General features: G+C 29.0%; 1 protein-coding gene across 1 annotated transcript; it reads right to left on the reverse strand.

The window, feature by feature from the left end:
- Positions 1-250: 250 nt before the first annotated feature.
- LOC126999140 (uncharacterized) lies at positions 251-2,323 on the reverse strand. The gene is made up of 3 exons (XM_050861469.1): positions 2,013-2,323; positions 1,582-1,716; positions 251-1,127 (listed from the first exon to the last, which is right to left on the reverse strand). The coding sequence occupies exons 1-3, from the start codon at positions 2,321-2,323 to the stop codon at positions 251-253; spliced, it is 1,323 nt and encodes a 440-aa protein (XP_050717426.1).
- Between the last annotated feature and the right edge of the window lie 21,522 nt (positions 2,324-23,845).

A 23,845-nucleotide genomic window follows, 5' to 3' on the forward strand; every position in this document is an offset into this window, starting at 1 on the left:
ATTTTGGGACAAATTTCGCGGTCGTTTTTGTTTTGGGTTTGGTAAGTGGCTCGGTCGTCCCTTACCAAGAGGGCTGCACCTCTGGGTTTCCTGCCCTCTTCTTGCGATAGATGTTGGCTGGCATCGAATTTTTCCTCTGCCAGCTCCCTTATTGCAAAGGCCACTTCAAGGTCTGCAGTATGCTGTTCAGCTGATTCACTTTTCACAGTCTTTATCCCTATCCTAGTGGCCACTCCCGTGTGACTTAGCATTAGCCACGTTCTGCGCAATATTTTGGGACAAATTTCGCGGTCGTGTTGGTTTTGGGTTTTGTAAGTGGCTCGGTCGGCGTCCCGTACCAAGACGGGCTGCACCTCAGGGTTTCCTGGCCCTCTTCTTGCGATAGATGTTGGCTGGCATCGAATTTTCCTCTGCCAGCTCCCTTATTGCAAAGGCCACTTCCAAAGGTCTGCAGTATGCTGTTCAGCTGATTCCCACTTTTCACAGTCTTTAACCGTCTCACAGCAGTACTGAGGGCTGCCGCAGTGTCACTGTTGGCATATTTTTCGACCACATTTTGGAATGTAGCTACAAACTCGCCAACATCTGGAGACTGGTGCGGATTTTCATCTTGATTCTCGACGTTCACTTCAGGAGGCATTAGCTGGATCTCTGTGCTTTCCTGGGATTCCTGAACAGGAGAAGCACAGGCAGTTTCTTCTTTTTCTAATGTTGGCTCCAACAGTCCTCTAAAAAAGCCTTCGGGTGGAACTTTCTCGTCGCCTACTGCCACTGACGCCAGCCACCGTCTGTTTTCAGTAGTGGCAGTGAAGACTTGGGGCAGGACCGTCATGCTGTAGTCTGCACAGGCAGCTTGATGTTTACACAAGGAACCATTTTCCCCTGCAGTACACTCACAAAATCCAGTCACAAGATCTACGTCGTACTGAAGGGATGGAGTAGACTGGCTCTGGACTCTGTACTTTCCGTTACCTTGGAAAGTAACCATTTCTAGAGGCAGTGTAGCCGTGCTTAATGATTTCACTCTCCGTCTGCCAAGCGCAACGTCCACCAGCCTCTTCTTCATGTAGCTGTCAAAGATTTCGGCCATGAAAATGATCAGCTGCGTTGCGTTGTATGCCTTGCATCTAAAAAAAAGAGAGAGAGAAAGAATAAATAGACAAGTAAGTAATGTTCTGCAAACACTTAAATGTTGATAACGGGAAGCAACAGAATGCAACAGAATATTAGATTCAGGGGGGAACTTAATTATTAGAAAGGAAAATATGTTGTGTATGTGATTTACTGTAATGGAAACACTTGAATATAATAGGCAGTAATACCCTACTTACAATAATCACGGAAATCAAGAAAATTAAGGACATTGTCATCACTAGTAACGCAGATGAGTTTGTTGATGATGCGAAAATATGTAGAACAAAAAAAAAAAAAAGTAATAGAACACAGTCGAGCTTTACGAGAAGGCCTCCAATTGTACAACTAGTCAGTAAAATGGCAGTTTGAATTTCATGTTGATGTATGGTACTTATATTAATAAAACCAGCCATCACAAATAAGAAAGAAAAAACCCTATTCTCTTACCTATTAAGAACGACTTCCTTAATGATGCACATTGTTGCCTCACAGAAGTTGTTGGTGTGATGTCCACGTAGCACCGCACCTGCCCTGAACGTTATCGCCCACTCGTCACTCCTTTCCATCAGTGAGCCTAGATAGCTGAAATAAGAAAACAAAAATAGTTGTTAGACCTAAATACTGGGTGTTCAGAAGAGCATGGAAACTCACGACCTTACATTAACTATTTACAAAAGGCCAGCAAACATCTAGACAGCTCGTGAAGTCTGTAGTAGTAGTAGTAGTAGTAGTAGTAGTAGTAGTATATAAATGTTATCAATTATTATGATGATTTTGAAAATATTAAAAAAAAAAAAATGCATTATCTGTACTTATCATCCATATTACGAAATCACTATTGTTATAGATATGATTAACATTATGGCAATATACTGTACCTTCTAAAGTTAGGATACTTCTCCGAAAGAGGATTAGCCTTGAATTTTCCCCATGACGTGAATAAATCGTTCTTCGTTGCTGAATATACGAGGCTTTTCACTATAGTCATAAGTTCCTGGCGATCTTCTTTCTTGATTTCGTGTCTCGAGTCCAATACTTGTTGTAGAAAATGAAAAATGCAGAGGAACTGTCGAGCTCCAGGCCAGGTTGCTGCTAGGGCTTTCCTCATGGCATCGCAGTTGTCAGTCATGAAAGTCTCCGGCGTGCCCTTCCCATAGAAGGCCTTTTCTGCTACAGCACTCTTAACCATTTCAAAACCTGTAGATAAGAGCAAAGGTGATTAACTTCAGATATATCCAAGTATGCGTCCAGAGCACAAGCCAAGCTTCACAGAAATGACAGTTACCCTAGGTTTCCAACCGACCCTTTGTGTGTGCGTGTGTGTGTGTGTGTGTAAGAGAGAGAGAGAGAGAGAGAGAGAGAGAGAGAGAGAGTTAGTATGCAATACGAAGACCATTTCTATGTATTTCTCACGCACAATATACCGATTACAAATCCACAGTCGGAGTTAACAACATTCAGTAAAAGGAAAATTGTCAGACTTACCTTTTTCAGTGTTGCTTCATCTTGGGAAGATGTAAACAGCACTGCCAGTGGAGCAGCACCTGCTGGTCCAGCACAGAGGAAGGAATAACTGAAGTGTTGAGTTGGTCAACACATCCCGTGGCATCCACAAAGATTACTTCTCCAGCTTCCTAAATTTAATGTGGACTCTCTTCATAAAAGATGTAACAATTACTGCATTAAAACTTCCTTCTGATATGTCCTCCAGTATCGTCACATCTGGGTTATTTGCGGCATACTTTCTGATTGCCTCTGCCATTGATAAGTTCTTCAGGCCACCATGTTCATTCTTCAGCCATTCGTCTCTCATATAACTGATAGCACGAGGCGATGGGTTTATAACATGATTGGCCTGTCCAAATAAATCATCACACAGCCCATTTTTAGGACATGGAATCTTCCAGCCTGATTAGCAGTCATTCCTGAAAATTGAAAATTGAACGTATAGCAGAATGTGTTGTCCATGGTGCTCGCGCAGACATGAATAATGTACCTAGCTATTAAAATATTCCTTAAATCTATGTCACATGCAGTCTGAAGTGTTAAAATATTACACAGTCAATAGTGCAAGTGCACTAAGAACACAACATAAAATGCTACATCAATCCTGCTTAGAAATTAGTATTTTCAGAACGAAAACGAAATGAAGTAGTCAGTGAACAATTAGTTACCGTACCTTGCTCAAAATACTTAATAAAAGTCTCCCTCGTTTCCGGAAGTACCCTAAGCTGGTTCAGAGCTTCTGCAGACTGTAGAGAGTGATTGTGCTGTCCCTTCAGTTTTACGAAGCATGGGTGTGTGGCCATCAGTTTGTCCTTCTTTACAGTGTCCTTAGTTATGAACCGAATGACAACGTCCATTGTTACAGGGCACCTACGAACAAGGTTAAGATGAATATCAAGAACAGCATAGATAAGAAATGGGGATGGTAGAAGGAGCTGCCTTGAGTACGAGAGGTTTGCAGTTTCCTTCATATAGTGTGTTAAAATAACTGATATGTATTTTGAACCGCAGGGCATAGTAAATGTATCCTATTTATAGAACAAATTTTAACAGGTACTTACCCAGTATATGTTCTCTTCTTTCCCAAGTGGCGAGCAGCACCATGATGACAAATTAGTATTTTATGAAGCAATTTTCTGCAACGGGCAGGATATACATGCTTGACGTTGAAGCAAGTGTTGGTTTTTCCCATGTATAGCTCCTTCCAACGCTGGAACTCTTCGTCGGTTTTCACGTTTAAGCGAAAATGCACTAAATCTTCTGTCTCGGTTAGAATGATAGTAGAAAAACCTTCGTCTTCGAAATCGAACACTTCTAGGTGTTGCCATGATGAAGTTTAGCCTCTGACTGAGTCCTCTCAGCAGTCACCACCAAACTGTGGCTGACCTGAGTGCACTTGACCTCATGCCGTCACTGCCCTCCTTGTTAATCCTTGAACCATTTCTATACTTCAATCATGTCTCCTCTAACTCTGCGTCTCCATTTAGGATCATTACTGCTTGACCTAAACAGTTTCTTTGGGATAAAGTCATTCTGAATTTCTTTTTTATTTTGAACAAAATTATTATATTCTTGATATAAATTTATAAAACTTCTAGAGAGACTGCTTGAATTAATTTCTATGCGGTCACTTCTGATGACCTCTCCTTGACCGAATCTGCTGTCTGGGGTGTTACCTGAACTGACCTGATCCTGACCTGACCTGACCTGACCTGAACTTTAAGCTAGACCCTGTAATCCGTTCTTTAGTGCTGACCTCATTACCCTCCCTAGGGAACTCAGGTCAACGTGAGGTGGATAGGGGTGGGGGGTAGACAGGACTAGTATGGGAGAATCAGGTAGACGTGACAGAGTAGAGTGTTATTTATTGTTAATACATTTTACATAACTAATCATATATACAATAAAGAGAGAAAGAATAAAAGTAGTGTATGAATAAATCCTGAATGATCATTAAGAAAAGTGCATTTTATATATATATATATATATATATATATATATATATATATATATATATATATATATATATATATATATATATATATATATATATATATATATATATATATTATATATATATATATATATATATATAGAATAAATAATAAAACTTAAGCTGAGAGAGAGAAATTCTATATAGTCAGACTAAGAATTGCATATATAATGTGAGGGCTTATGTTTATTGCAGCTGAGCATAGAATCTCACAGTTTTCTTAGTTATCCATAAAAGCCATCGTTTTCTGCGTCTTGGGCCATTATGGATACTGAGTATGACGACTCTACGGCCTTTTTCAACCACTTTTAACCCAATGGTGCCGAACAATAATACAGTTCGGGTTTATGCGGCCGGGCACAAGCAGGTGCTGGGGCGCGGCGCCACGTGCACGGTGTACCTGGTGGAGGTGGAGGGCGAGCTGTGCTGCCTCAAGTTGGCCAGGGACCGCCGCCTCGCTGCCATTTTCCACCAGGAGTTTGACGTCCTGCTGGACCTGGACGGCGCGGCGGGGGCACCCAAGGCCTTGGGCACCAGCCTCGAGTTCCCCGCCATGCTTACCACTTTCCGCGGCCACAACACCTTCTGCGACCTGCCCCGCCTCGCTCGCTGCGAGACTGACAGGCTGGCGGCCTTCTTGGCCCTTGCTCGCAGCGTGAAGCAGCTCCACGCCCGCGGCTACGCCCACAACGACATCAAGGAGAGCAACGTGGCGGTGTGCCGGGGCGCCGACGGCCGCCTGCAGGTGTCGCTCATCGACTACGGCGCGGCCCAGAGGCTGGGCACAAGGGTTGGCTTTGTGGGCGCGAGCACGCGGCGCACGCCCTGGCTGGCCCCGGAGCTGCTGGTCGGCGGCCGCTGCTGACGCGCCGGGGACGTCTTCTCCCTCGGCTACGTCCTCAGCAACATCCTGGACACCTGCCACAGGTACTACCCCGCCCTGGACGTGCTGGCCGAGGCCGTCATGGCCGCAAACCCTGCACGGCGACCCTCGCTCAAGAAGATCATCAAGACAGTTAACAAGTTCACGGCCCAACGGGACGAGGCGGCGAGGCGGGAAACCTTCATCCGGCGAGTTCGCAAAGCCTTCTCCTGCCTCTTCCCGCGCCGCCGCCGTTATTAAGGAGACACAGGATCCAACGGAGGAAGGTTTTACTAAGGAGTCAAGTTGTTCCCTCAAGGCTGCGACATCTTCTTTCTTTTTCCTTAACTATTTCCACCACATGTATCAATACATTCTTTTACTTTCTTGGTACTTTCATATCAACACTTTTCGCATACCTTGCCATCCTTCCAAACACCTACAAACCATATGGACATCCTCCAACCCTACGGTTTCTACACCTATTTAACTTTTTTTCCCTTGTTAAAGTATTTACTGTACCGCTTTTTTCATATCAACACTTTTTTCCCATACTTTATATAATCATTTTAGACAGTTTTTTTTCTTCATTAGCTTCATATTACCCAAGACCTTTCTGATGTTACGTCACTTTCTTTCATTTCATTTACTCATATTTATTTATCTACAATCTGTGTCTTACTACATTAACTTTTTTTTACGTTTTTGCCTATGGCGCCGATAGACTTTCATGATAGGGCCTGATGGTCGGCCCCAGCCTGTTGTGGCGCAGGCAAGTTTTTATAGTGGCGCCATCCTGCATTGGCTCATACAGCCCTCCCGGAGCTCATCTTTGATCCTAGAATCTAGAGTTCGGGTTGATAGGTGGTCTTCTGGACAGCATATGGGTAGTCTTAGGTCACTCGGCGGTGACTGAAAAATCCCAGCTTGTGGTACTGGGTGGGGCCTAGGCCCGCGTCGTCTTGGACGCGGCGCCGTCACGCTATCCACTCAGCCACAGCCTCCCCTAATATTAAAAGAGCTTACCTCTCATATTACATTATATGAACGCGAGACGATTTAATTGTCTTATTAATACTACTAAATTGTTCATAGGCAACGTTTTACAATTGACTGCGTGGTTAGCGTTCCAGCGCCGCGTATAGAACGACTTAGGTTCGCGTCCCGCCCGCCACCACATGCTGGGATTTTTCAGTCACCGCCGAGAGGCCTAAGACTACCTACATGCTGTCATGAAGACCACCATTCAACCCAAACTCTAGATTCTACCTCTCAAAAAAGAGAGGATCAAAGATGAGCTAGGGGTGTCAGCATGAGGCAAGCAAGATAGCGCTAACATAAACACTTACCTGCGCCATGACGGGCTGGGGTCGACCATCAGGTCCCACCAAAAAAGTCTAGTGGTGCCATAAGCTGAACCATAAAAAAAAAAGATATAGTTAAATGATAAACGCACTTAACTAATGGGCTACTTACATGCTTTCATTCCTTATAATCAGCAGGTATTTATTCCTACCAATTGCCTGATATTTAACTAATTTTACTTTTTATCAACATTTTTTTTGTCAAATGATAAACTTAATCATGAGGATATTTACATCATATGCTTATCAGGTATTTGCTTTCAACAACTGACATGACATTTAGCTAATTATACCATTATCAACACTTTCAAATAAGCTTCAAGAAAGTCGCCTATTCCGTGTGTGTGTGTGTGTGTGTGTGTGTGTGTGTGTGTGTGTGTGTGTGTGTGTGTTTGTGTGGAGTGAGTGAGTGAGTGAGTGTGTGTGTGTGTGTGTGTGAGAGAAAAAGAGAGAGAGAGATGAAACTAAAACCTTCAACTTTAGCAAAATATTTTGGAAACCCTTTTTTTTTTTATTTACAACAAAGGAGACAGCTCAAGGGCACACAAAAAAGTAAACAATAATAAAAAAAAAGCCTGCTACTCGCTGCTCACAAAAAGAATCTAAAGAGGTGGCCAAAAGAGAGGTAAATTTCGGGAGAAGAGGTGTCCAGATACCCTTCTCTTGAAAGAGTTCAAGTCGTAGGCAGGAGGAAATGCAGAAGAAGGAAGATTGTTCCAGAGTTTACCAGCGTGAGGGATGAAAGAGTAAAGATGCTGGTTTACTCTTGCATAAGGGGTTTGGACAGTATAAGGATGAGCATGAGTAGAAAGTCGCGTGCAGCCGGGCCGTGGGAGGGGGGGAGGCATGCAGTTAGCAAGTTCAGAAGAGCAGTCAGCGTGAAAATATCGATAGAAGATAGAAAGAGAGGCAACATGGCGGCGGAAATCAAGAGGTAGAAGACTATCAGTAATAGGAGAAGAGCTGATGAGACGTAGAGCCGTAGACTCCACTCTGTCCAAGAGAGCTGTGTGAGTGGAGCCCCCCCACACGTGAGATGCATACTCCATACGAGGGCGGACAATGCCCCTGTATATGGATAGCAACTGTGCGGGGGAGAAGAAGTGGCGGAGACGATACAGAACGCTCAACCTCGAGGAAGCTGATTTAGTGAGAGACGAGATGTGAGGTTTCCAGTTAAGATTTTGAGTTAAGAATAGACCGAGGATGTTTAGTGTTGAAGATGGTGACAGATGAGTGTTGTCGAAGAATAGGGGATAGGTGTTTGGAAGATTGTGTCGAGTTGATAGGATGAGAAATTGGGTTTTTGAGGCATTGATGGACACAAGGTTCCTTTTACCCCAATCGGAAATGATAGTAAGGTCTGAAGTTAAGCGTTCTGCAGCCTCCAGCCTGGAGTCATGTAATTCCTGTTGAAAGGGTCTTCTGTTGAAAGAAGTTGAATAATGCAGAGTGGAGTCATCAGCGTATGAGTGGATAGGACAGTTTGTTAATGAAAGAAGATCATTGATGAATAACAGGAAGAGAGTGGGTGATAGGACAAAGCCCTGTGGAACACCACTGTTAATAGGTTTATGAGAAGAACAGTGATCGTCTACCACAGCAGAGATATAACGGCCGGAAAAGAAACTGGAGATAAAGGATCAGAGAGAGGGATAGAATCCGAAAGAGGGCAGTTTAGAAAGCAAAGACTTGTGCCAGACTCTATCGAAGGCTTTCGATATGTCTAGCGCAACTGAGAAAGTTTCACCACAACGGCTAAGAGAGGATGACTAAGAATCAGTTAAGAGAGCAAGAAGATCGCCAGTAGAACGCCCCTTGCGGAACCCATACCCATCAGATAGAAGGTTAGAAGTGGAAAGGTGCTTTTGAATCTTTTGAATCTTTTGATTGATTAAAAAGCTTTAGATAGACAGGAAAGTAAAGGTATAGGGCGGTAGTTTGAGGGATTGGAACGGTCACCCTTCTTAGGCACAGGCTGTACGAAGGCGTACATCCAGCAGGAAGGAAAGGTAGATGTTGATAGGCAGAGGCGAAAGAGTTTGACCAGGCAGGGTGTCAGCACGGAAGCACTGTTCTTAAGGACAATAGGAGGCACTCCATCAGGTCCATAAGCCTTCTGAGAGTTTAAATAAAAGAGGCTCAGCTCAGCCTCCTGGTATGGGACCGCTACCAACTACCAAACTCTCAACGTCCCACCTTCTCACCTAGACCTGTTTGAGGAAGTGTTATACACTTAGAATATTACATTTCCCTACATTGAATTCCGTCTGCCACTTCCTCGCCCAATCATACAATCTGTTTGCTTCATCCTGGAAAACACTAGCGTCTTGATCCGACTCAATTACTCTGCCGATCTTTGTGTCACATTACTGCTGGCAGCACTTATAATTTCTGTGTCAAAATTATTGATATAAATGATAAACAGCAGTGGACCCAAGAGCGACCCATGTGGGACCCCACTCGTAACACGGTCCTGATCTATCAGTTACACTCCGCTTCCTATTGCTAAGTCACGACCTGACCCAGTTCAAAACTTTCCCATCGACTCCGTGAACCTGTAATTTAAGCAACAGCCGTTGGTGAGGATCTTCAACGGTTTACTAAAATAAAAATAAAGTATATAACAATTCTCATCTCTCTACCGCCTCAGTTACTTTATTGTAGAAGGATAAAGAAGATTGGTGAGGCATAACCTACCCTTCATGAGCCCATGGTAAAGTTGGTATAAAGCCGTCTATAAAGCCGTCTCTAGATGATGAGATACTAGCTTTATCGACTCCAGCATCTCCTACACAACAGATGTTTAATAATTGGCCGATACTTAAAGTAGCTGAACTGTCTCCCTTTTCGACTTTCCAGCATCTTGCCTACAATGGATGTTTAACTAATTGACCCGAAAATCGGCGTCACATTAGCTACTTTCCTTAGGTTGGACACATAAATATAATTTATTATCTTAATAGATAGAATCAAAGCAAAAACATGGCCAATCAAAAGTATTGTCTATTTTTTCAGTAACCAAGTATTGTTTATTTTTCAGTGTGTGGTTGTGTGTGTGTGTGAGTGTGTGTCGTTTAGGTTGCCCGTCTGTCAGCAATTATGTCTGTCTGTCGCTCCTCCCTGTGACCTCGATTGACAGGAACGCGTTTTCAATCACACGTGGCGGCCAGCACGAGGCTTCATCTGACGGGCCCTTGAGAAACAATCGAAGGGAAGGACCTGTGTGTTACCTGAGAGACAAAAATAGATAGATATGGAGATAGAAAGATATATAGATAGTTAGAAAGAGAAACGTATTTAGATAGATAGATAGATAGATAGATACTGAAAAAAAATTGGTGACCTAAAATGTACGACTTCCTCAATCAAATATACAAATCGGTGGGTGGGTGTACATAATTTAAGCAAGATCATTTAAAAGATTGGTTGACAAATAAATACACAAATTATAATATGTAAAGAAGAGATCGAAGGAAAAGCATCCATGACCCAACAAACAGATAGAAAACCGTTCAGGGAAAAAGATGTAAGAGCAAAGCGACGGAGGAAAACGAGGAGGAGGAGGAGGAGGAGGAGGAAGAATAAGAATAAGAAAAAGAAGAAGAAAAAGAAAAAGGAAAAGGAAAAGAAAAAGAAGAAGAAGATGGAGATGAAGAAGAAGAAGCAAAAGAAGAAGAAGAAAAAAAAATGAGGAGGAGGAGGAAGAGAAGGTTAAGGAGGACGAAGAGGAGGTCGAGGAAGTGGAAGAGGAGCAGAAAGAAGAAAAAGAAGAAGAAGAAGAAGAAGAAGAAGAAGAAGAAGAAGAAGAAGAAGAAGAAGAAGATGACAAGGGGGAGGAAGAGGAAGAGAAGGTGAAGGAGGACGAAGAGGAGGTCGAGGAAGTGGAAGAGGAGCAGAAAGAGGAAGAGGAGAAGGAGGAGGATTGCGACGTCAATGACAACAATATTAACGACGATTAGGAAAAGGGAGAGGGTGAGGAAGACAAATTAGACTGCAAATCGATAGACGGGCGAGACTAAAAATTAAAATAGGAAAACGTTCAAACCGCAACCCGAGGCAGTGCACAACGAAGGAGAGCAAAGGAAAGCAAAGCTGGTGTGGTTGGTTTGGCTCAGCAGCAACGGCAGCCAGAATTACGTACGTTGCTCGTTCGTAATGCCTGGTAATGGTGGGTGGCCGGGAGGAGGCAGCAAGAAGATATAGGAAATCGATTCTCTAGTCTAACGAGAGCGGTGAGAATCCCCCAAGACGCCCCGCTTGTATCTGCAGAATCATTGTCGTGGCGGCGGTGCTGGTGTTGCCGGTGTTGGGGCGGTGGCGGCATCTGGCTGGGGCGAGGAATGTAAGAGATGAGAGAGAGAGAGAGAGAGAGAGAGTATTATTAATGGATTGAATTGTGAGAGTAAGTATTAGCCTTTAGAAGGGAGGAATAGACAATAATCTGTACAAAAACAGATCTTTACCAGCTGCGTGTGAATCATCAACAACACAGACGGCACACACACACACACACACACACACACACACACACACACACACCACTCCGTGGCGCAACTGGTTAGAGCGCTGCGCTGCCAGGCTTCACAGCCTGACAGGGCGGCGGTTCGAACCCTCTTAGGCCGGATTCTTTCCGTTGACTAGGAGTGGTTACTGTCCCCCCTTGAGCAAGGGGGATGGGGTGTGTGGTGTGAGGTCCTGGTAATACCCATATATCGATTATAAAGAGCACTTGGTAAAATACACTTAAAATAACGTAAATTTGGATAAAATATATATACAAAATATACATTAAATAATTTAAATATGTATAAAAAAATATATACAAAATAAGCAGAATTATGTTAAATCGTATCAAAATAAATAAACAGAATATCAATAAAATAATGTAAATATGAAAGAAAATAAAGATGCAAAATACCCATATCATAACGAATATTTGTATAAAAACATATATACAAAAATATATAAAATAATTAAATTTGTATCAAAATAAATATACAAAATGCACATACAATGAAGAAACTTTGTATTGAAATAGATATGCAAAATACACATAAATAATGTAAATTTGTATTATAATATATATACGAATACACATAAAATAGAGTAAATTTCTATGAAAATATATATTCAAAATACATATAAAATTATGTAAATAAGTAAAAAATAAAATATATATATATATATATATATATATATATATATATATATATATATATAAATATATATATATATATATATATATATATACATATATATATATATATATATATATATATATAATGAAAATTTGTATATTAATTTTAATACAAATTTAATTATTCTGTGTATTTTTGTATATGTAATTTTATAAAAATATGCTTTATTTTATGGGTATTTTGCATCTTTATTTTCAAACAAATTTATATTATTTTATTGATATCCGGTGTATTTATTTTAATACGATTTTACATTATTCTATGTATATTTTGTATATATATTTTATACAAATGTACGTTATTTTATGTGAATTTGTTTTCATTTCATACAAATTTACATTATCTTATGTGTATTTTGTACATGTATTTAAATACAAATTTAACTAATTATATGTGTATTTTGTATATCTATTTTCATAGAAATTGAAATTAATTTTGTGTATTTTGTATATATTTTTATACAAATTTTCGTAATTTTATGTGTATTTTGTATATTTATTTTCCTACAAATATACGTTCTTTTATCGGAATTTTGTTTATTTCTTTTGATACGAATTTACATTATTTTAGGTTTATTTGATATATATATATATATTTATACTTATTTACATAATTTTTATGTATTTTGAATATATATTTTCATAGAAATTTACTGTATTTTATGTGTATTCGTATTTATATTTTGATACAAATTTACATTATTTATGTGTATTTTGCATATCTATTTCAATACAAATTTTCTTTATTGTATGTGCCTTTTATATATTTATTTTAATACAAATTTAATTATTTTATGTGTATTTTTTTATATATATTTTTAAACAAATATGCGTTATTTTATGGGTATTTTGCATCTTTATTTTCATACAAATTTACATTATTTTATTGATATTCTGTTTATTTATTTTGATACGATTTTACATTATTCTGTGTATTTTCTCTATATATTTTTATACATATTTACATTATTTAATGTATATTTTGTATATATATTTTATGGAAATTTACGTTATTTTATGTGTATTTTTTATATATTTTCATACAAATTTACATTATTTTATGTGTATTTTGTATATGTATTTTAATACAAATTTGCCTAATTTTATGTGTATTTTGCATATCTATTTTCAAACAAATTTAAATAATTTTGTTAATTTTTGTATATATTATTATACAAATTTTTGTAATTTTATTTGTATTATATATATATATATATATATATATATATATATATATATATATATATATATATATATATATATATATATATATATATATATATATATATATATATATATATATATATATATATATATATATATATATATATATATATATATATATATATATATATATATATATATATATATATATATATATATATATATATATATATATATATATATATATATATATATATATATATATATATATATATATATATATATATATATATATATATATATATATATATATATATGTATATATATATTTGATACAAATTTACATATATATATATTATATATATTTGCATATGTATTTCAATACAAATTTACCATATAATACAAATATATACAAATATATACAAATATACACATCAAATAATTTAAAATTGAATGAAATAAATATACAAAATAAACATAAAATAAGGTAAATTTGTAATGAAATATATGTACAAAATACACATAAAATAATGTAAATTTGTATGAAAATATATATCCAAATACACATAAAATAACATGAATTTCTTTAAAATTTGTATCAAAATATATACGAATACACACAATTAAATAACGTATTTTTTTAAGAAAATAAATATAGAAAATAAACATAAAAAATGTAAATACGTAGAAAAATATATACAAAATACTCATAAAATAATGTAAATTCGTATCAAAATAAATCAACAAAATTCCAATAAAAGAATGTATATTTGTAGGAAAATATATATACAAAATACAAATAAAATAACTAAAATTTGTATAAAAATATATACAAATATACACAAAAATAGTTCAAATTTGTTTGAAAATAGATATGCAAAATACAAATAAACTTAGGTAAGTTTGTATTGAAATACATATACAAACACACATAAAATAATGTAAATTTTTATGAAAATATATAAACAAATACACATAAAATAACGTAAATTTGGATAAAATATATATACAAAATATACATTAAACATTTTAAATATGTATAAAAATATATATACAAAATACTCATAAAATAATGATAAATCGTATCAAAATAAATAAACAGAATATCAATAAGATAATGTAAATTTGAATGAAAATAAAGAAGCAAAATACCCATATAATAACGCATATTTGTATAAAAATATATATACAAAAATACATATAAAATAATTAAATTTGTATTAAAATAAATATACAAAATGCACATACAATAAAGTAAATTTGTATTGAAATAGATATGCAAAATACACATAAATAATGTAAATTCGTATCAAAATAAATAAACAAAATTCCGATAAAAGAACGTATATTTGTAGGAAAATAAATATAAAAAATACACATAGAGTAACGGAAATTTATATAAAAATATATATACAAAAATACACAAAAATAATTTCAATTTGTATGAAAATAGATATACAAAATACACATATAATTAGTTATTTGTATTTAAATATATGTACAAAATTCACATAAAATAATGTAAATTTGTATGAAATGAAAACAAATACACATAAAGTAACGTACATTTGTATAAAAAAAAAATATATATATATATATATATATATATATATATATATATATATATATATATATATTTATATATATATATATATATATATTTCTATATATATATATATATATATATATATATATATATATATATATATATATATATATATATATATATATATATATATATATATATATATATATATATATATATATATATATAAATATATATATATATATAGATATAATAAAAATCGAATCAAAATAAATACACAGAATATCAATAAAATAATGTAAATTTGTATGAAAATAAAGATGCAAAATACCCATGAAATGAATCATATTTTAATAAAAATACATATAAAAAAATACATATAGAATAATTAAATTTGTATTAAAACTAATATACAAAATGCACATACAATAAGGTAAATTTTACATTATTCTATTTGTGTTTTATATATATATTTTTTATACATATTTACACTACTTAATGAGTATTTTGTATATATATATTTTATACAAATTTACGTTAATTTAAGTGTATTTGTTTATGTATTTTCATTCAAATTTACATTATTTTATGTGTATTTTGTATATGTATTTCAATACAAATTTATTATTATTTTGTTTATGTATTTTGATACGAATTTACATTATTATATGTGTATTTTGTATATATTTTGAATACGTATTTTCATAATTTAATGTGTATTTTGTTTATATATTTTAAAACAAATTTACGTTATTTTATGCGTATTTGTTTAATTATTTTGATACAAATATACATTATTTTATGTATTTTTTATATATATTTCAATACAAATTTTGTTTATTTTATATATATTTTGTATATCTATTTTCATACAAATTTAAATTACTTTTGTGTATTTTTGTATAGAGTTTTATACAAATTTACGTTATTTTATGTGTATTTTGTATATTTATTTTCATACAAACTCACATTCTTCTATTGGTATTTTGTTTATTTATTTTGGTACGAATTTATATTATTTTATGTGTATGATATATATATATATATATATATATATATATATATATATTTATACGTATTTACATCATTTTGTGTATTTTCTATATATATATATTTATAGAAATCTACGTTATTTTATGTGTATTCGTATATATATTTTGAAACAAATTTACATTGTTTTATATGTATTTTGCATATATATTTCAATATAAATTTACCTCATTGTATGTGCATTTTGTATATTTATATTAATACAAATTTAATATAATAATAATATAATAATAATAATAATAATAATAATAATAATAATAATAATAATAATAATAATAATAATAATAATAATAATAATAATAATAATAAATTTAATTTTAATAAAAATACGTTATTTTATGGGTAAAATTTGTTTATTTATTTTGATACGAATTATATTATTATATGTGTATTTTGTACATATTTTTCATACGTATTAACATTATTTAATGAGTATTTTGTTTATATATTTTTATAAAAATTTACGTTATTATATGTGTATTTGTATAAATATTTTGATACAAATTTACATTATTTTATGTATTTTGTATATATATTTCAATTCAAATTTAGCTTATTTTATGTGTTTTTTGTATATCTATTTTCATACAAATTTAGTTACTTTTGTGTATTTTTGTATATAGTTTTATACAAATTTACGTTTTCTATATTTATATTTATATAAATACACATTCTTTTATTGGTATTTCGTTTATTTATTTTGATACGAATTTACATTATTTTATGTGTATTTTGTATACTTAAAATAACGTAAATTTGTATGAAATATATATACAAAATACACATTGAATAATGTAAATATATATAAAAAATATATACAAAACACAAATAGAATAATGTAAAATCGTATCAAAATAAATACACAGAATATTAATAAAATAATGTAAATTTGTATGAAAATTAAGATGCAAAATACCCATAAAATAACACAATTTTTATTAAAATATATTACTAAAATACAAATAAAATATTTGAATTTGTATTAAAATAAATATACAAAATGAATATACAATAAGGTAAATTTGTATTGAAATAGATATGCAAAATACATATAAAACAATATAAATTTGTTTCAAAATATATATACGAATACACATAAAATAACGTAGATTTCTATAAAAATATATATACAAAATACACATAAAATGAAGGAAATACATATAAAAAAATGTATACAAAATACACATAAAATAATGTAAAATCGTATCAAAATAAATACACAGAATATTAATAAAATAATGTAAATTTGTATGAAAATTAAGATGCAAAATACCCATAAAATAACGCATTTTTTATTAAAATATATTACCAAAATACACAAAATATTTGAATTTGTATTAAAATAAATATACAAAATGAACATACAATAAGGTAAATTTATATTGAAATAGATATGCAAAATACATATAAAACAATATAAATTTGTTTCAAAATATATATACGAATACACATAAAATAACGTAGATTTCTATAAAAATATATATACAAAATACACATAAAATGAAGGAAATACATAAAAAAAATGTATACAAAATACACATAAAATAATGTAAATTCGTATCAAAATAAATCAACATAATACCAATAAAAGAATGTGTATTTGTATAAATATAAATATACAAAATTCACATAAAATAACGTAAATTTATATAAAACTATATACAAAAATACACAAAAGTAATAAAATTTGTATGAAAATAGATATACAAAATACACACAAAATAAGCTTAATTTGAATTGAAATATATATACAAAATACATAAAATAATGTAAATTTGTATCAAAATATTTATACAAATACACATATAATAACGTAAATTTGTATAAAAATATATAAACAAAATACACATTAAATAATGTAAATACGTATAAAAAATATGTACAAAATACACATATAATCATGTAATTCGTATCAAAATAAATAAACAAAATACCAATAAATTAATGTAAATTTGTATGAGAAAACATCTATAAAATACACAAAAAATAACGCAAATTTCTATAAAAATATATGTACAAAAATGAACATAAAATAAAGTAAATTTGCATAAAAATATATATACAAAACACACATTAAATAATGTAAATGCGTATAAAAATATGTATACAAAATACCTATGAAATAATCTAAATTCGTATCGAATTAAATTAACAAAATACCAATAAAATAATGTAATTTTGGATGAAATTGTATATAGAAAATACACGTAAAATAACCAAAATGCAAATACAAATACACACATAAAATAATTTAAAATTGAATGAAATAAATATACAAAATTAACATAAAAAGTTAGATTTGTAATGAAATATATACAAAAATACACATAAAATAATATAAATTTGTATGAAAATATTAATTTTTATACAAATTTAATTATTGAATGTGTATTTTTGTATATGTAATTTAAAAAAAAAATTGATTTATTTTATGGGTATTTTGCATCTTTATTTTCATACAAATTTACATTATTTTATTGATATTCTGTGTATTTATTTTGATACGATTTTGCATTATTCTATGTGTATTTTGTATATATATTTTATACAAATGTACGTTATTTTTTGTGTATTTGTTTTCATTTCATACAAATTTACATTATTTTATGTGTATTTTGTACATGTATTTAAAGTCAAATTTAACTAATTATATGTGTATTTTGTATATATATTTTCATACAAATTGAAATTATTTGTGTTTGTTTTTTCGTTATTTTATGTGTATTTTGTATATTTATTTTCCTACAAATATACGTTCTTTTATCGGAATTTTGTTTATTTATTTTGATACGAATTTACATTATTCTAGGTGTATTTGGTATGTATATTTTTATACTATTTACATCATTTTATATGTATTTTGTATGTATATTTTCATAGAAATTTACTCTATTTTATGTGTATTCGCATATATATTTTGATACAAATTTACATTATTGTATGTGTATTTTGCATATCTATTTCAATACATATTTACTTTACTGTATGTGCATTTTGTATATTTATTTCAATACAAATTTAATTATTTCATGTGTATTTTTGTATATATATTTTTATGCTAATATGCGTTATTATATGGGTATTTTGCATCTTTATTTTCATACAAATTTACATTATTTTATTGATATTCTGTTTATTTATTTTGATACGATTTAACATTATTCTGTGTATTTTTGTATATATATTTTTATACATATTTACATCATTTAATGTATATTTTGAATATATATTTTATCCAAATTTACGTTATTTTATGTGTATTTGTTTATATATTTTCATAAAAATTTACATTATTTTATGTGTTTTATATATGTATTTCAATACAAATTTGCCTAATTTTATGTGTATTTTGCATATCTATTTTCAAACAAATTTAAATTATTTTTGTATATTTTTGTATATATTTTTATACAAATTTTTGTTATTTTATTTGTATTTTGTGTATATATTTTCCTACAAATATACATTTCTTTATTGGAATTTTGTTGATTTATTTTGATACGAATTTACATTACTTTATGTGTATTTTGTATATATATTTTTTTACGTATTTACATTATTTTATGTGTATTTTGTATATATATTTTCAAAAAAATTTACGTTATTTTAATGTGTGTATTCGTATATATTTTGATACAAATTTTATACAAATTCATGTTATTTTATGTGTATTTGAATATATATTTTCATATAAATTTACATTATTTTATGTGTATTTTTACATATATTTCATTACAAATTTACCTTATTTTATGTTTATTTTATATATTCATTTCATGTAATTTTAAATTATTTTATGTGTATATTTGTATTTGTATTTAGGTTATTTTATGTGTATTTTCTATATATATTTTCATCCAAAATTACATTATTTTATTGGTATTTTGATAATTTAATTCGATACGAATTTAGATTATTTCAAAGGCATTTTGTATACATGTTTTTATATGCATTTACATTATTTAATGTGTTTTGTATATATATTTTTATGCAAATTTACTTTATTTTATGTGCATTTTTGTACATATATTTTTAATGAAATTAGCGTTATTTTAAGTGTATTTTGTATATGTTTTCTCATACAAATTTACATTATATTATTGGTATTTTGTTTATTTATTTTGATACGAATTACATGATTATATATGTATTTTGTATATATATGTTTTTACGTATTTACATTATTTAATGTGTATTTTGTTTATGTGTTTTTTATACAAATTAACGTTATTTTATGTGTATTTGTATAGATATTTTGATACAAATTTACATCATTTGATGTATTTTGTATAAATATATTTCAATTCAAATTTAGCTTATTTTATGTGTATTTTGTATATCTATTTTCATACAAATTTAACTACTTCTGTGTATTTTTGTATATAGTTTGATATAAATTTACGTTATTTATGTGTATTATATATATTTATATTTATTCAAATACACATTCTTTTATTGGTATTTTGTTTATTTTGATACGAATTTACATTATTTTATGTGTATTTTGTATACATTTTTTTATACGTATTTTCTTCATTTTATGTGTATTTTCTATATATATTTTTATACAAATCTACGTTATTTAATGTGTATTCGTATATATATTTTGAAACAAATTTACATTGTTTTATATGTATTTTGCATATCTATTTCAATACAAATTTACCTTATTATATGTGCATTTTGTATATTTATTTTAATACAAATTCAAATATTTTATGTGTGTCTTGGTATATATATTTAAAAAAAAAATGCGTTATTTTATGGGTATTTTGCATCTTTATTTTCATACAAAGTTACATTATTTTATTAATATTCTGTGTATTTATTTTGATACGATTTTACATTATTCTATTTGTGTTTTGAATATATTTTTTTATACATATTTACATTATTTAATGTGTATTTTGTATATATATTTTATACAAATTTACGTTATTTTAAGTGTATTTGTTTATATATTTTCATTCAAATTTACATTATTTTATGTGTATTTTGTAAATGTATTTCAATACAAATTTACCTAATTTTATGTGTATTTTGTATACTTATTTTCATACAAATTTAAATTATTTTTGTGTAATTTTGTATATAGTTTTATACAAATTTAGGTTATTTCATGTGTATTTTGTATGTCTATTTTCATACAAACACACATTCTTTTATTGATATTTTGTTTATTTATTTTGACGCGAATTTACATCATTTCATGTGTATTTTGTAAATATATTTCTATAGAAATCTACGTTATTTTATGTGTATTCGTATATATATTTTGAAATAAATTTACACTGTTTTATGTGTATTTTGCATATTTTTTCAATACAAATTTACCTTATTGTATGTGCATTTTGTATATTAGTTTTAATACAAATTTAATTATTCTATGTGTATTTTTTTATGTATTTTTATTAAAATATGATTCATTTCATGGGTATTTTGCATCTTTATTTTCATACAAATTTACATTATTTTATTGATATTCTGTGTATTTATTTTGATTCGATTTTACATTATTCTATGTGTATTTTGTATATATATATATATATATATATATATATATATATATATATATATATATATATATATATATATATATATATATATATATATATATATATATATATATATATATATATATATACAAATGTACGTTACTTTATGTGTATTTGTTTTCATTTCATACAAATTTACATTATTTTATGTGAATTTTGTACATGTATTTAAATACAAATAACTAATTATATGTGTATTTTGTATATCTATTTTCATACAAATTGAAATTATTTTTGTGTATTTTTGTATATATTTTTATATAAATTTTCGTTACTCTATGTGTATTTTGTATATTTATTTTCCTACAAATATACGTTCTTTTATCGGAATTTTGTTTACTTATTTTGATACGAATTTACATTATTTATGTGCATTTTGCATATCTATTTCAATTCAAATTTACTTTATTGTATGTGCATTTTGTATATTTATTTTAATACAAATTTAATTATTTCATATGTATTTCTGTATATAAATTTTATACATATATGCGTTATTATATGGGTATTTTGCATCTTTATTTTCATACAAATTTACATTATCTTATTGATATTCTGTTTATTTATTTTGATACGATTTAACATTATTTTATGAGTATTTTGTATATATATTTTTATACATATTTAAAATGTTTAATGTATATTTTGTATATATATTTTATCCAAATTTACGTTATTTTATATGTGTTTGTATATGTATTTCAATACAAATTTGTCGAAGTTTATTTGTATTTTGCATATCTTTTTTCTAACAAATTTAAACTATTTTTGTGTATTTTTGTATATATTTTTATACAAATTTTAGTTATTTTATTTGTATTTTGTATATATATTTTCCTACAAATATACATTCTTTTATTGGAGTTTTGTTGATTTATTTTGATACGAATTTACATTATTTTATGAGTATTTTGTATATATATTTTTCTACGTATTTACATTTTTTATGTTTATTTTGTATATATATTTTCTAAAAAATTTACGTTATTTTATTGTGTGTATTCGTATATATTTTGATACAAATTTTAAACAAATTCATGTTATTTTATGTGTATTTGGATATATATTTTCATACAAATTTACATTATTTTATGTGTATTTTGTACATATATTTCATTACAAATTTACCTTATTTTATGTTTATTTTGTATATTTATTTCATTCAATTTTAAATTATTTTATGTGTATATTTGTATTTGTGTTTAGGTTATTTTATGTGTATTTTCAATATATATTTTCATCCATAATTACATTATTTTATTGGTATTTTGTTAATTTAATTCGATTCTAATTTAGATTATTTCATAGGTATTTTGTATACATATTTTTATACGCATTTACATTATTTAATGTGTGCTTCGTATATATATATTTATGCAAATTTACTTTATTTATATATATATATATATATATATATATATATATATATATATATATATATATATTTATGCAAATTTACTTTATTTTACGTGCATTTTTGTACATATATTTTTATAGAAATTTGCATTATTTTATATGTATTTTGTATATATTTTCTCATACAAATTTACATTAACTTATTGGTATTTTGTTCATTTATTTTGATACGAATTACATTATTATATGTGTATTTTGTACATATTTTTTATACGTATTTAAAGAATTTCATGAGAATTTTGTTTATATATTTTTATACAAATTTACGTTATTATGTGTGTATTTGTATAAATATTTTGATACAAATTTACATTATTTTATGTATTTTGTATATATATTTCAATTCAAATTTAGCTTATTTTATGTGTATTTTGTATATCTATTTTCATATAAATTTAATTACTTTTGTGTGTTTTTGTATATAGTTTTATACAAATTTACGTTATTTTATGTGTATTTTGTATATTTATATTTATACAAACACACATAATTTACATTATTTTATGTGTATTTTGTATCCATTTTTATATACGTATTTACTTAATTTTATCTGTATTTTGTATATATATTTTTATAGAAATCTACGTTATTTTATGTGTTTTCGTATATATATTTTGAAACAAATTTACATTGTTTTATATGTATTTTTGAATATCTCTTTCAATACAAATTTACCTTACTTTATGTGCATTTTGTATATTTATTTCAATACAAATTTAAATATTTTATGTGTATTTTGGTATATATATTTTTATAAAATATGCGCTATTTTATGGGAATTTTGCATCTTTATTTTTATACAAATTTACATTATTTTATTGATATTCTGTGTATTTATTTTCATACGATTTTACATTATTCTATTTGTTTTTTGTATATATTTTTTTTATACACATTTACATTATTTAATGTGTATCTTGCATATATATTTTATACAAATTTACGTTATTTTAAGTGTATTTGTTTATATATTTTCATTCAAATTTACATTATTTTATGTGTATTTTGTATATGTATTTCAATACAAATTTACCTAATTTTATGTGTATTTTCTA

Source organism: Eriocheir sinensis, chromosome 16, assembly GCF_024679095.1.
Source record: "Eriocheir sinensis breed Jianghai 21 chromosome 16, ASM2467909v1, whole genome shotgun sequence".
NCBI classification, from domain to species: domain Eukaryota; kingdom Metazoa; phylum Arthropoda; class Malacostraca; order Decapoda; family Varunidae; genus Eriocheir; species Eriocheir sinensis.